At 44.2% G+C, this 14165-nt stretch overlaps 1 protein-coding gene across 3 annotated transcripts in view; it reads left to right on the top strand.

Moving 5' to 3' along the window:
- Positions 1–14165, top strand: part of RASGRP3 (RAS guanyl releasing protein 3) — a 67713-nt gene that overhangs the window by 9839 nt on the left and 43709 nt on the right. For all 3 annotated transcript variants that reach the window (XM_038744470.1, XM_038744471.1, XM_038744469.1), the window contains exons 6-8: positions 2309–2482; positions 5480–5596; positions 6718–6993. In XM_038744470.1, coding sequence (XP_038600398.1) covers positions 2309–2482; positions 5480–5596; positions 6718–6993 — 567 coding nt within the window. The remainder of the gene's footprint in view (positions 1–2308; positions 2483–5479; positions 5597–6717; positions 6994–14165) is intronic.

Below are 14165 nucleotides of genomic sequence, written 5' to 3'. Positions count from 1 at the left end.
CCTCTTCAAAATGATGCATGGATTTAGGTCATCATTTGGGATTCTAGAGTTGGAACAGGACCTCTGTCTTCAAAGTGACCAGCTGGGATGGAAAGTAACTTCTAAATCCTGCTTGGGTGGCATTCTTAATATCTACGGTGGTCTTTTAGATATGGCTGCCAGATCCCTGTGAAGACAAGCTTTCCGGGTCTCTGTTTTTTGTTTAAAGTTGTTTCAGTTAACCAACTCAAGGGTTTAAACTCAGGGGTAGACCAGCTTCAGGAAATGGGATCTTTTCTTCCCGGAGATAAGCACGTTAATCCAAAATATTTTTTCTATTTCGCCCCCCCGCCCCCATTCCCTCTTTTCCTACCTCTTTCCCCTGCCTTGGCATCCTTTTTTTCCCTGATAGTTTTCTCAGTTATTTCCAGAAGGTTCTATGGTACAAATAGTATCTTCTACTCTGCTGTTTTCTTGTAGTCATAGTCCTTTCCCTCCCCTCTCCCCTGGAACTTGGAAGGTAATTAACATCAGAACCCGCTACAGCTGCATTCTCCCTCCATGTATTCCTGAAAGAGAATTACTTCCTCCTGGAAAAATACTTTCATGTGTCATTCATGAGACTTTCTTCAGGAGAACAGCATATGGAGGGTGAGGGTCACAGTCGCCTGCAGGTCCCTAACTTGCTGAGTCAGATGACATCAGGAGCAAATTATCTAAGGGTCGCCTTGCATGCCTCTCAGCTTTTCCTCACACAAACTGACTTTCTAAATGGCTACCCACAAATGGATGATTTAGTTCCCCTAGCTCAGCGTCTGAATTCATCAGTTGGGTCTGAGCCTCATCAGTTTCCACGTGTCCCGCACTGAGCCTGTGACTTAGGAGAGAATTTTAAAGAAAAATGTCCATTTTCACTTACAGGGGTTGGTGAAATATACTGAATGGAGGAGATGGCATGTCAATATAAGAGCCACATTCTCAAAAGAGCAGCTTCAGTATAAGAAGCAGTGTGCCTGGTGGAAAGAGCTGGGCCAGGGAGCCAGAAGACCTGGGTTCTAATCCTGGCTCTGCCACTTCTCTGCTCTGTGACCTTGGGCAAGTCACTTAACTTCACTAAATTTCCTAATCTGTAAAATGGAGATTAAGACCTATAGCCTTATATGGGACAGAGACTGTCTCCAACCCACTTATCTTGTATTATTAATTTTTATTAATGTCTGTCTCCCCACTTTGTAAATTGCTGTGGGCAGGGAATGTGTCTATCAACTCTGTTGTAGTGTACTCTCCCAAGTGCTTAGTACCATGCTTTGTAAACACTAAGTGCTTAAAAAAAAACCCACTGATTGATTGATTGATTTACCCCAGAGGCTAGTAGAGCTCCTGGCATGTAGTAAATGCTTAGAAAATAACATTTAAAAAAACCCTTCATTTTCATCCCTAGGAAAGCATGGTGGCAGGAGTGAGAGGAGCATTGGAGAGGGGAGATCGGGGAACTGGACTGGCGTCAGGACAGCTGGGTGGAGAGAATGGAGAGAGCTGTCTCGGGAGCTAGGAGGAGGGGAAGAGAGAGGAAGGCCAGGGGAAGACACCCCTCCCCCCGCCCGGGGCTAGACCCCAGTTCTAACCAGCCCCTCCATCCCGCAGCTGAGCCAGAGACTAAATGTAGTAGGACTACTACTACTACTAATAATAATAATGATAACGGTATTTGTTAAGTGCTTATTATGTGCCAAGCACTGTTCTAAGCACTGGAGTAAATACAAGGTGATCAGGTTGGACACATGTCCCTGTCCCACATGGGGCTCACAGTCTTAATCCCCATTTACAGATGAGGTAACGAATAGCAAAGTTACTTGATCAAGACCACACAGCAGAGAAGTGGTGGAGCTGGGATTAGAATCCATGACCTTCTTACTTCCAGGCCCATATGCTTTATCCATTACACTGTGCCACTTCTCTAAGGAGATGTAGGGAGCTGGTCTCCTTCCAGCTCCTCCAGGCCACTGTCACTCCTCTCCAAAAGGCCTCAGGCTGAATCTCTCCCCGACCATTCTCCTTGCTCCAAGGAGAGTGGCCTGATGGGTACTTGGTCAAACCCACCTGTCTATATCTTTCACCATCCTTGTTGCATTATCAATCAATCAATCATTAGCATTTATTGAGTGCTTACTGTTTACAGAGCACTGTACTAGGCTCTTGGGAGAGTACAGTCCAATAGAGTTAGTGGACATGTCCCCTGACCACAACGAGCTTACAGTCTAGAGTGGGGAAAGGGCTCTTTCTCTGATTACTGCATCCACCGTCAGCCTCTCTAAACTTCCTTTGCCAGTTCACCGATTACCAGAGCTACGTCATCCATGGCTGCCTGGAAGATAACCCGACCCTGGAGAGATCTATTGCTTTATTTAATGGGATCTCTAAATGGGTTCAGTTGATGGTCCTTAGCAAACCAACTCCCCACCAGAGAGCGGAGGTCATCACAAAGTTTATCAATGTTGCACAGGTAAGGTTGCCTTTCTTGCTCTGTGCTTAGGAATTGTACAGGACCTTTTAAAAAAAGTCTAAATATTCAGAATTATTTGGGAACCCACAGGACTGATATTTCTTAGTTTTCACTCTTCTCTTTTTCTTATGGGAGAAGATATTTTATTCTGGATATTTAATAGTTATCATTGGCTTGTTCTTATATTTTTTCTTTCTAGAAAATAAGTGATGGGAAGTATTTGAGGTATGTGATTATTGAAAACTGTGTTACAATTGTACTTTATCTTAAACCCTTTTTATCTGTGTGACATCTCATATCAAGTAAATCTCACCGGTTCTGAAATCCCACAAATTCTCCCATTATGGTCAATGCAACAATCCACCCTATCCCAGAAGCGCATAGCTCTGATGCCATCTTTGACTCCTCTCTGTCCAAACCCAACTTGATTCCAAACCCAACTGGCTTTTCCTCTACAATGGTTGGTGGATCACTTCATAACCTTGTATCAACCTTGTATCTACCTCAGCTCTTAGAACAGTGCCTGGCACATAGTAAGCACTTAACAAATACCGCAGTTATTATTATTATTATTATTAGTAGTAGTAGTAGTAGTAGTATTATAGTTATTGTTAACCACCAACATAGTTCAAATCCTCATCACCTCTCAGCTGGATTACAAAAACAGCCTCCTCACTCCCCACCTCTAGCCTCTTCCCCCTTTATCTTAGTCAGCCACCCTTCAATCAATCAATCAACCAATCATATTATTTGAGTGCTTATTGTGTGCAGAGCACTACACTAAACCCTCAGGAGAGAACAATATAACAGTGTTGGTAGAAGTATTCTCTGCCAACAATGAGTTTACAACCTAGAGGAGGAGACAAACATTAATGCAAATAAATTATGGATGTGCACATGAGTGTTGTGTGGCTGAGCAGGGGTGAGTAAAGGATACAAATCCAAGTGCAAGGGTAACACAGAAGGGAGAGGGGAAATGAGGGCTTAATTGGGAAAGGCCTCTTGAAGGAGATGTGATTTAAATAAGGCTTTGAAGGAGGGAAGAGTAAGTGTCTGGTGGATATGAAGAGCGAGAGAGTTCCAGGCCAGTGGTCGGATGTGAGTGAGAGGTCAGTGGCGAGATAGATGAAAATGAGGTGTGGTGAGTAGTTTGGTGTTAAAGGAATGAAATGAACTTGCTGGAATACAGTAGAAAATCAGTGAGGTGGCATAGAAAGGGGCAAGGTGATTAAGTGGTAAGGAGTTTCTGTTGGATGGGCAACTACTGGAGGTTCTTGAGGAGTGGGGAAACATGGACTGAAGGGTTTTTTTTAGAAAAGATCCAGGCGGTAGAGTGAAGTATAGACTTGAGTTGGGAGAAACAGAAGGCAGGGAGATCAGCAAAGAGGCTGATGAGGTAATCAAGGCAAGATAGAATAAGTGCTAAGGAGAGGATGGGATAAGTTGGATCAACATGGTAACAGTTTGGATGGAGAGGAAAGGATGGATTTTAGTGATGTGAAGGTTGAATTGACAGGATTTTATGACTGATCAAATATGGGGTTTGAATGAGAGAAATGAGTGGAGGATAATCACAGAGTTAGGGGGTGGTGAGAAGGGGAGGATGGTGATGCTGTCTATAGTGATGGGAAAGTCAGAGGGAGGAAAGTTTTTGGGTGGAAAGATGAGGAGTTTTGTTTTGGGCATGTTAAGTTTGTGATGTTGGCAGGACATCCAAGTAGAGATGTCTTGAAGGCAGGAGGAAATGAGAGATTGCAGAAATGGAGATAGATAAGGGCTGAAGAGGAAGACTTGGGAATCATCTGTGTAGAGATGGAATTTGAAGCCATGGGAGTGAATGAGTTCTCCAAGAGAGTGGGTGTAGATGGAGAATGGACAGGGTCCCAGAGCTGAGCTGTGAGGATCTCCCATTTAGGGGGTGGGGGGCAGAAGATGAGGCAAAAGAGACTGAGAATGAATGGCCAGAAATATAAAAGGAGAACCAGGAGACGACAGTGTCAGTGAAGCCAAAGTTAGAAAATGTTTCCAGATGAAGAGGGTGGCTGACAGTGTCGAAGGCAGTTATGAGGTTGAGGAGGATGGGGATGGTGTAGAGGCCATTGGATTTGGCAAGAAGGAAATCATTGCTGACCTTTGGCAGGGCTGTTCCCCTGGGGGAGGGGGGAGGAGGGAGGAGGGAATCCAGATTGGAAGGGATTAAGGAGAGAATTGCAGCAGAGGAAGAGGAGGCAGTGGATGCAGGCCATTTGCTCAAGGAGTTTAAGGAGGAATAGTACAAGGGAGATGGGGCAATATCAGAGCACACCATGCCTTTCATCAAGTCTCCCGAGGCTCCCCTTTCTTCACACATAAAATAAGAAACTTCAAGCCTTTGACTTCAGAGCTACCTTATCAATTGTTAACTTCTTTACCTATATCAACTATTAACTTCTTTACTTATCCACTCTTCTCCATGTTCCAACCCTTGCTCTTTTCTCCTACCACACCTAACTGCGTCCATTGCTCATCATTTTCCTCCACTTCATGGGCCTCTCTGCTTTGCCAAAACCCATCCCTTCCTTTCACCAAAGAGGCGCTTTTACTGGGAGGCATCCAATCAATCAATTTAACTTGGGAAAATACAACACAGTAAAGTTTAGCAGATAAGATCCCCACTAGGAATTTACAGTCTATAGGAAATAATCCCCTAATTAATTTCCCTTACCTTACAGGTTATAATCAATCAGCCACCTAAGCACTCATGTATATGTACATATGTTTGCTTGTTTTTTGAGTACTTATTTGATTGCTTGCTTTTTACCATTTCAATTTTTCTTCTCCTTTTGCCCCTAGTTATGACAGCTTGTCTCCTCCGTTACACTTGTAAGCTACTTGAGGGCAGGAACAGTCTTTAATTCCTACTATTTGTTTTCACAAGAGAAGGCTCAGTGCTCTGCAAATAATAGGAGCTCAGTCAATGCTGCTGATAATGATATTGATGCTTATTTTCTATTTCAGAAGCTCCTTCAGCTTCAGAACTTTAACACACTGATGGCTGTGGTGGGAGGCCTAAGCCACAGTTCGATTTCTCGCCTCAAAGAGACTCATTCTCACCTTTCTTCTGATGTTACAAAGGTACTAATGGGATGTGGGAGGGGGACTGTAAGGGGATAAGGGACTGTCTTCCCTCAATGCCATGCTCAATGTCACTTCGACTAACCTGACTCCTCAGCCACTGTGGATTCAAGGGGAAACCCGAGAAGCCATCTCCTTTGTTATGGGGAATATCCACCTCAACACTCAGATTTCCTATCCAATTCCAGAACATTCTGGGGGATATTCCCATCCTTTCATTCAATCGTATTTATTTAATGCTTACTGTGTGCAGAGCACTGTACTAAGCGCTTGGGAAGTACAAGTTGGCAACATACAGAGATGGTCCCTACCCAACAACAGGCTCACAGTCTTGGTGGCCTTCTGAATTTATCAGGGAAAGGGTGGTCATTGAATGGAAATGACAGATCAAAGGAGTAGCCAGTGTGACTGAAGGAGGCAGTCCCTTATTTCTTAGCAATCAATTAACCAATCTTATTTATTGAGTGTTTACTATGTGCAAAGCACTGTACTAAGCAATTGGGAGAATACAACAGAGTTATACTGTGGACTCTGTCTGAACCATACTCTTCTATTTAACCCAGTGCTTAGCAAAGTGTTTTACCCATAGTAAATACTCAATAAATACCATAACTGGGATAAGCAATGTGAAAATAAAAGAGGCGATTATGATGATGGTGATAGTGACGCTAATGATGGTGTTGATGATGATGAAGTCTCAGCCAATGTTCCTCTCCAATGACCATGGAAGCAAATCTTGAAAACAGGTATACAAAGGACACTCTACAGTGTGATTTCTCTGTTCAGCATGGCCTAGTGGAAAGAGCATGTGTCAGAGGGCCTGGCTTCTAATCCCGGCTCTGCCACTTGTCTGGTGAATGCCTTTGGACAAGTCACTTAACTTCTCTTTGCCTCAGTTCCCTCATCTGTAAAATGGGGATTCAATGCCTGTTCTCCCTTCTACAGAGACTGTGAGCCCCATTTGGGTCCTGTTTGTCTTGTATCTACTCCAGCGCTTAATACAGTGCTTGACACACAGAAAGTGCCTAACAAATGTCACTATTATTACTATTATCGTATTATTATTGTTCTAATTGTTATTGTTAGTAATAATAAAGAATGCTTTCTGCCTCTGTTCTCAGGACTGGAATGAAATGACAGAATTAGTCTCCTCCAATGGCAACTACTGTAATTACCGCAAAGCCTTTGGTGACTGTATTGGCTTCAAAATGCCCATCCTGGGAGTTCACTTGAAAGACTTGATAGCAGTTCATGTCATCTTCCCAGACTGGACGGAAGAGAACAAAGTCAACATCGTGAAAATGCACCAGCTCTCCGTTACCTTGAGTGAACTGGTCTCCCTTCAGAGCGCCTCTCACCACTTAGAACCCAACATGGATTTAATCAATCTCCTGACAGTGAGTCTTTAAGACTTTTTCATGTGCAAAACCTCTTCTTTCTCACTTGTTAACCTGCAGACAGATAAAGCTGTGGGGCTTGGATTTATTTTGCTGTAAATAGGAAAAAAAAAATACTTTTAAAGGGAAAAAGTCCTTTGAAAACATTACTTCTCCTCCAGGAGGAGAGGATGGGAAGGCAGGGCAAGCCACCTTTCAGCTGAGTAGAAAAATTCCCATGATCCCTCTGTGGTTCTTTGTGAAGAGAAAGAAGGGATACATTTTACTCACCCCGCTCCCACACACCACAAACACACACTCTGGAATGTGTGCAACCCGAGGACTGTAGCCTAGAAAGAGAGAAGATCTGGCAAGGATAGTCATTCATTCATTCATTCAATTGTATTTATTGAGCACTTACTGTGTGCAGAGCACTGTACTAAGTGCTTGGGAAGTACAAGTTGGCAACATATAGAGATGGTCCTTACCTAACAGTGGGCTCACAGTCTAGAAGGGGGAGACAGACAACAAAACAAAACATATTAACAAAATAAAATAAATAGAATAAATATGTACAAGTATAAATAAATAAATAAATAAATAGAATAATAAATATGTAGAAACCTATATACTTATATACAGGTGCTGTGGTGGGGGGGAAGGAGGTAAGGCAGGGGGATGAGGAAGGGGAGGAGGGGGAGAGGAAGGAGGGGACTCAGTCTGGGAAGGCCTCCTGGAGGAGGTGAGCACTCAGTAGGGCTTTGAAGGGAGGAAGAGAGCTAGCTTGGCAGATGTGCAGAGGGAGGGCATTCCAGGCCAGGGGATGGACATGGGCTGGAGGTCGGTGGCAGGACAGGCGAGAACGAGGCACAGTGAGGAGGTTAGCGGCAGAGGAGCGGAGGGTGCAGGCTGGGCTGTAGAAAGAAAGAAGGGAGGTGAGGTAGGAGGGGGAGAGGTGATGGAGAGCCTTGAAGCCGAGAGTGAGGAGTTTTTGCCTGATGTGTAGGTTGATTGATATCCACTGGAGATTTTTGAGGAGGGGAGTAACATGCCCAGAGCGTTTCTGCACAAAGATATGTTCTCTGGGGTTGGGTGGGGAGCGTCCATGGGTTCAGGAGGTCAGTGAGAACTGTCATCTGCATTAGACTGGTGACACTCCACACACAAGAGAAGGGTAGAGAGGATTTCTTCTCTTCTGGCTCATGGGGATTTTAGTCAGTCAATCAGTGCTCCTGAGCCATTACAGCAAGCAGAGTGCTATACTACAATGTAACATAGGTGGTAGACACGATCCCTGCCTGGAAAGAGCTTATAGTCTAGAGGGGGACTTGTTGCTAACTAATCCTCTTCTAGAGTCACTGGAGAAAACTAAGAATACCCAAAAAGTGTGTGGGGGTCTGAGTCATGGAGAAGCCAAGCAAACTGCTACTCTCCTATGATTCCCACATGAAAGTCCATGATGAGTGCCTGTCCACCTGTCTGTGCTTACCATATTTCTCCAAAGTGCCTCATAAACAATGACTACAGTTTCATCATTCCAAGGGGGAAACCAATGCATTGATAGAGTCTTACCCTCCGTGTTCCTCTGGATGCTAAGGTGAAGTGACTGGCTTCCCTTGGTCTTCTGGATTAGAATTCAAGAGTTTGCAGTGCCTAGTCCTGTTCTCAAACTGCTTCTAGCCTGGTGTCTCTTCAAGGCGACCTCCAGTTCAGACCTCGTTGTTTTAAAGTGTTGAACCAACTGGTCCTAATGAAGAGCTTCTCGATCCACAGGGTGATAAAACATCATTACCAAGGGAGGTGGGAAGTCTCCATTTCTAGCCATTTCTGAGAAAAGGGGGCTCCCTACCTTCCCATCTTCCTTAGGATTTCCCTCTAATAATAATAATGATGATGATATTTGTTAAGCGCTTACTATGTGCCAAGCACTGCTCTAAGCACTGGGATGGATAGAGGGTTATCAGGTTGTCCCATGTGGGGCTCACAAATCTTAATCCCCATTTTACAGATGAGGTAACTGGGGCACAAAGAAGTGAAGTGATTTGCCCAAAGTCACACAGCTGACAAGTGGCAGAGCTGGAATTAGAACCCAGGACTTCCGACTCCCAAGCCCGTGCTCTTTCCACTGAGCCATGCTGCTTCTCTAGACTGTAAACTTGTGGTGGGCAGGGAATGTGTCTACCGACTCTGTTGTAGTGCACCCAGTAAGATTTCAATAAATGCAGTTGATTGATTGACTAGGCCAGTCTAGTGGATAGAGCACGGGAGTCAGAAGGACCTGGTTCTAATCCAGACTGCAGCGCTTGTCTGCTATTTGACCTTGGGCAAGTCACTTAGCTTTTCTCTGCCTCAGTTACCTCATCTTTAAAATGGAGATTAAGACCATGAGCTCCATGTGGGGCAGGGACTATGTGCAACATGATTAGATCATATCTACCCCAATGCTTAGAACTGTGCTTCAGACATAGTAAGAGCTTAACAAATACCACCATTATTATCATTATTATTATTCCTCTGCATAGGATCAGGGGGTGGAACAGATTCCCTCTAGAGTCTCTTCACAATTCCATTATTCTGTGATTGTAATTGTTATGGGCCTATTTTTCCAGGAAATGAACTGCGTGAGTGCAGTTCTCAACCCACAAGGCTAAAATCTGGCTGGGTGGGAACCCAATGAACGCACCTGCCGAGCTAAATCATGGGCCAAGTAAATGTTTAGTCGAGTGGCAGCCACAAATCCGGTTCCCAGCACCCCTGGGGCATCCACACTCCAGCTCCAACCTTTGTTTTCCATGAGCGTTTTCTGGGTCGGTGGCTCTTGTTGGCGAGGTGGGAGGAAACCTGTTGTGGGCCCAGCACAGGCTGTGCTGACCTCGTCTGTTCTGAGATTCTCTTTCCCAGTTCTCATCCAACCAAACTCTGAGGCCAAATCAGGGAACAATGTCCAGCAGAAGTGTGAGAAATCCCTGTGCCACATGGGGCTCACAGTCAAAAAGAAAGGAGAACGGTTTTATTGAATTCCCACTTTGCAGTTGAGGAAACTGAAGCATAGAGAAGTTAAGTGATTTGCCCAAGGTCACACAGCACGCAAGTGGTGGAGCCGAGATTAGAACCCTAGGATCTCTGACTGTCAGGCCTGTGCTTTATCCACTTTAGACCATACTGCTTTCCATATTCTAAAGAACTGTTCACTGTTTACTGGGTTTACTGTTGCAAACCCTCTCAGGGTTGTACCTACCTAGAAAAGACTCAGCTCCAGTCATCTGGACATGATTTAGAACCAAAATAGGAGATGTTGAACCTCTCCAAGCCTCTCTCTTCCCCATATAACTCTACAATCTTTGGTAAACTCCTCCTCTAGACTGTAAGCTCCTTGTGGGCAGGTAACATGTCTACCAACTCTGTTATATTGTATTCTCCCAAACACTTAGTACAGTGCTCTACACGCAGGAAACATGCCTACTAATTCTGTTGAATTGTACTTTCCCAAAACTTAGTACAATGCCCTACACACAGTAAACACTCAATAAATAGCACTGATTGATTCATTCCGTATTTCAGTATTTCAAGCATATTATCCTGGGCTGTGCTTTGCACTCCCTCTGGTCACCTTATGAAGGTGCACTGGACTGCACCTTATGTTGCCAATTTGTACTTCCCAAGCGCTTAGTACAGTGCTCTGTACATAGTAAGCGCTCAATAAATACGATTGATGATGATGATGCTGACTGGAGTACTTGCTAAAAAGACCATTTCTCCCAAATGCCAGTGTTCACTCATTCAATCGTATTTATTGAGTGCTTACTGTGTGCAAAGCACTGTACTAAGCACTTGGGAGGGTACAAAAGAACAACAGACACATTCCCTGCCTACAAAGAGCACTTCTAGTGGCACCCAGAGTAAGAGATATACAGATTACACTCAGTCCCTGTCCCACATGAGGCTCACAGTCTAAGTAGAGGGACTAGGATATAACCTTCATTTTAAACACGAGGAAACTGAGGCACAGAGAAGGTAAGAATTTTGTTGAAGATCACAGCAGACAAGTGATGGAGCCAGGATCAGAAACCAGGTCCTCTGACTCCGAGGCCCATGCTCTTCATTTATTCAATTCAGTCGTATTTATTGAGCGCTTTCTGTGTGCAAAGCACAGTACTGTTTGGGAGAGTAAGGTATAACAATAAACAGACACATTCCCTGCCCTCAACGAGCTCATAGTCTAGAGGACTAATGCTCTTTCCACTAGGACACACTGCTCCCACAGTGATTGCCTCTAGCTATGGCATTTGAGATGCAAGGAAAGCCAAGGCTGTGAGCTTCAACCTGGAAGTTAGGGGACCTGTATTTTTATTGGACAAGTCATTTAACTTCAGTTAATCAATGATATTTATGGAGCGCTTACTATGTACAGAACACTGTACTAAGCGCTAGGGAGAGTTCTACTCCCAAACTTTACAATTTCTATCGTACAAATTCTAGAGAATTCTACAACAGAAATAGCAGACACATTCTCTGCCTATAATGAGTTTACAGACTAGAAATGAGCTTGTAGTCCAGAGGACTTGTAGGGAAGCACTGTTTTCCCCAAAACTATAGATTATCTGCTTTCTTTAACTCCAATCCAGCCCTGCCAGATAACCAGAGAACACAGATCATTTAAAATCTTCTAGATTATGAGCCCGTTGTTGGGTAGGGACCACCTCTATATGTTGTCGACTCGAGAAGCAACGTGGCTCAGTGGAAAGAGCCCGGGCTTGGGAGTCAGAGGTTGTGGGTTCTAATCCCGGCTTTGCCACTTGTCAGCTGTATGACTTTGGACAGTCACTTAACTTCTCTGGACCTCAGTTCCCTCATCTGTAAAGTGGGGGTGAAGACTGTGAGGCCCACCTGGGACAACCTTGATTACCTTGTAACCCCCCCCACCCCCCAGCGCTTAGAACAGTGCTTGGCACATAGTAGGTGCTTAACAAATACCAACATTATTATTATTATTATTATTATTATTATTATTATTATAGTACTTCCCAAACACTTAGTACAGTGCTCTGCACACAGTAAGCACTCAATAAATATGATTGAATGAATGAAAGAAAATCACAGATATAAGTAAAAGTTCTATTTAGTGTATGTAGTTTCAAAATATTGGTGTTCTATCATTTGGGACACAAATGTATTGATTTATTCTCTTTCTTGCCAAATCCGATGGCCTCTCCCTAACCCTAACCATCCTCAACCTCTCTGCTGCCTTCAATGCTGTCGACCACCCCCTTCTCCTGGAAACGTGATCCAACTTCATCTTCATCAACACTGTCCTCTCCTGGTTCTTCTTCTATCTCTCTGGCCACTCATTCTCAGTCTCCTTAGTGGGCTCCTCCACTGCGTCCCACCCCCTAACTGTGGGGGTCCCTCAAGATTTAGTTCTTGGTTTCCTGCTACTCTCCAACTACACTCACCCCCTTGGAGACCTCATTCACTCCCATAGATCAACTACCATCCCTATGCAGTTAATTCCCCAATCTACATCTCCAGCCTGGATCTCTCTCCCTCTCTGCAGTCTCTCATCTCCTCCTGCCTTCAAGCCATCTCTACTTGGATGCGCTGCTTCACCTCAAACTTAACATTTCCAAAACAGAACTCCTTATCTTCCCACCCAAAACTCGTCCTCCCCGCTGATTTTTCCCATTAATGCCGACAGCACCACCATCCTTCAATCTGTCACTGAATCCTGTCAGCTCAACCTTCACAACATTGCTAAAATCTGCCCTTTCATCACTATCCCAATTTGCTACCACATTAATCCAATCACTTTTCCTGTCCTGACTTAATTGCTGTGTCAGCCTCCCTGCTGACCTCCCTGCCTCCTGTCCCTCCCCTGTCCAGTCCATATTTCACTCTGCTGCCTGGATCATTTTTCTACAAAACTGTTCAATCCATGTTTCCCCACTCTTCAGAAACCTCCAGTGGTTGCACATCCACCTTCACATCAAACAGAAACTTATCAGCTTTTAAGTATTCAATCACCTTGCCCCTTCCTACCTTACCTCACTGCTCTCCTACTACAAGTCAGCCCACACATTTCACTCCTCTGGTGCCAACCTACTCTCAGTACCTCAAGCGCTTAGTACAGTGGCCTGCACACAGTAAGTGTTCAATAAATACGATTGAATGAATGAATCTTGTCTCACTACCAGCCTCTCACCCACTCCCTGCCTCTGCCCTGGAATGCCCTCCCTCCTCAGATGCAACAGATAATTACTCATGTCACCTTCAAAGCCTTACTGAAGGCACATTTCCTCCAAGAGGCCCTCCCCAACTAAATCCTCATTTTCTCTTCTCCTAATCACTTCAGCATCACCCTATTTGCTCCCTTTATTCACCTCCGCTCCCTGACCCCACAAAACTTAGGTACATATCTGTAAAGTATTCATTTATATTAATGTCTATCTCCCCTTCTAGACTGTAAGCTCATTGTGGGCAGGGAACATATCTACCAACTCAGTTATATTGTAGTCACCCAAGTGCTTAGTACAGTGTTCTGCACACAGCCAGTGCTCGAAAAATATGATTGATTCATTGTTTGATTCTCTAGATCAATTTAAAATGTTGCTCAGTGTAAGCACTTAGTACAGTGTTATGCACACAGTAAGCACTCAATAAATACTATTGAATGAATGAATAATTAGCTCTAGATATTGGAAATAAATCTTTTCTAAAACATTGGCATGGATAATCCACTTCACAGTTAAACAGCAGTTATGGAATTTATAATTAAAATGGGTCTCCCACCTCAGAGCAATGTAAATCAGTCAGTGGTATTTATTGAGTGCGTACTTTATTGAGTGCAATGGAAAGATTAATGACCCATTGTCTTCCTCCATTATAATTCCAGAGCAGAATTAGACAATCCATTGTTCCAGCGGGATTCTCACCCCCTGCTCCTCCCTCTTTGCCACAGTTGGGGGCTGAGGGGGTAAGGGTATGCCTAGATGGGTCAGGGCAGGACCTAGATCTTCATCATCCATGGTATTTATTGAGAGCTTACTATGTGTAGAGCACTGTACTAGCCAGTCAATCGTACTTATCGAGCACTTACTGTGTGCAGAGCACTGTACTAAGCCCTTGGTAGGGACCAAGACGCATTCCATGCCCACAGTGAGTTTACAATGTAGAGGAGGAGACAGACAATATAAATA

The sequence above is a fragment of the Tachyglossus aculeatus genome, chromosome 1 (genome assembly GCF_015852505.1).
Source record: "Tachyglossus aculeatus isolate mTacAcu1 chromosome 1, mTacAcu1.pri, whole genome shotgun sequence".
In the NCBI taxonomy this organism is placed as follows: domain Eukaryota; kingdom Metazoa; phylum Chordata; class Mammalia; order Monotremata; family Tachyglossidae; genus Tachyglossus; species Tachyglossus aculeatus.
Note: the sequence above shows the minus strand (reverse complement) of the source record. Positions and strands in the feature narration are given on the sequence as shown.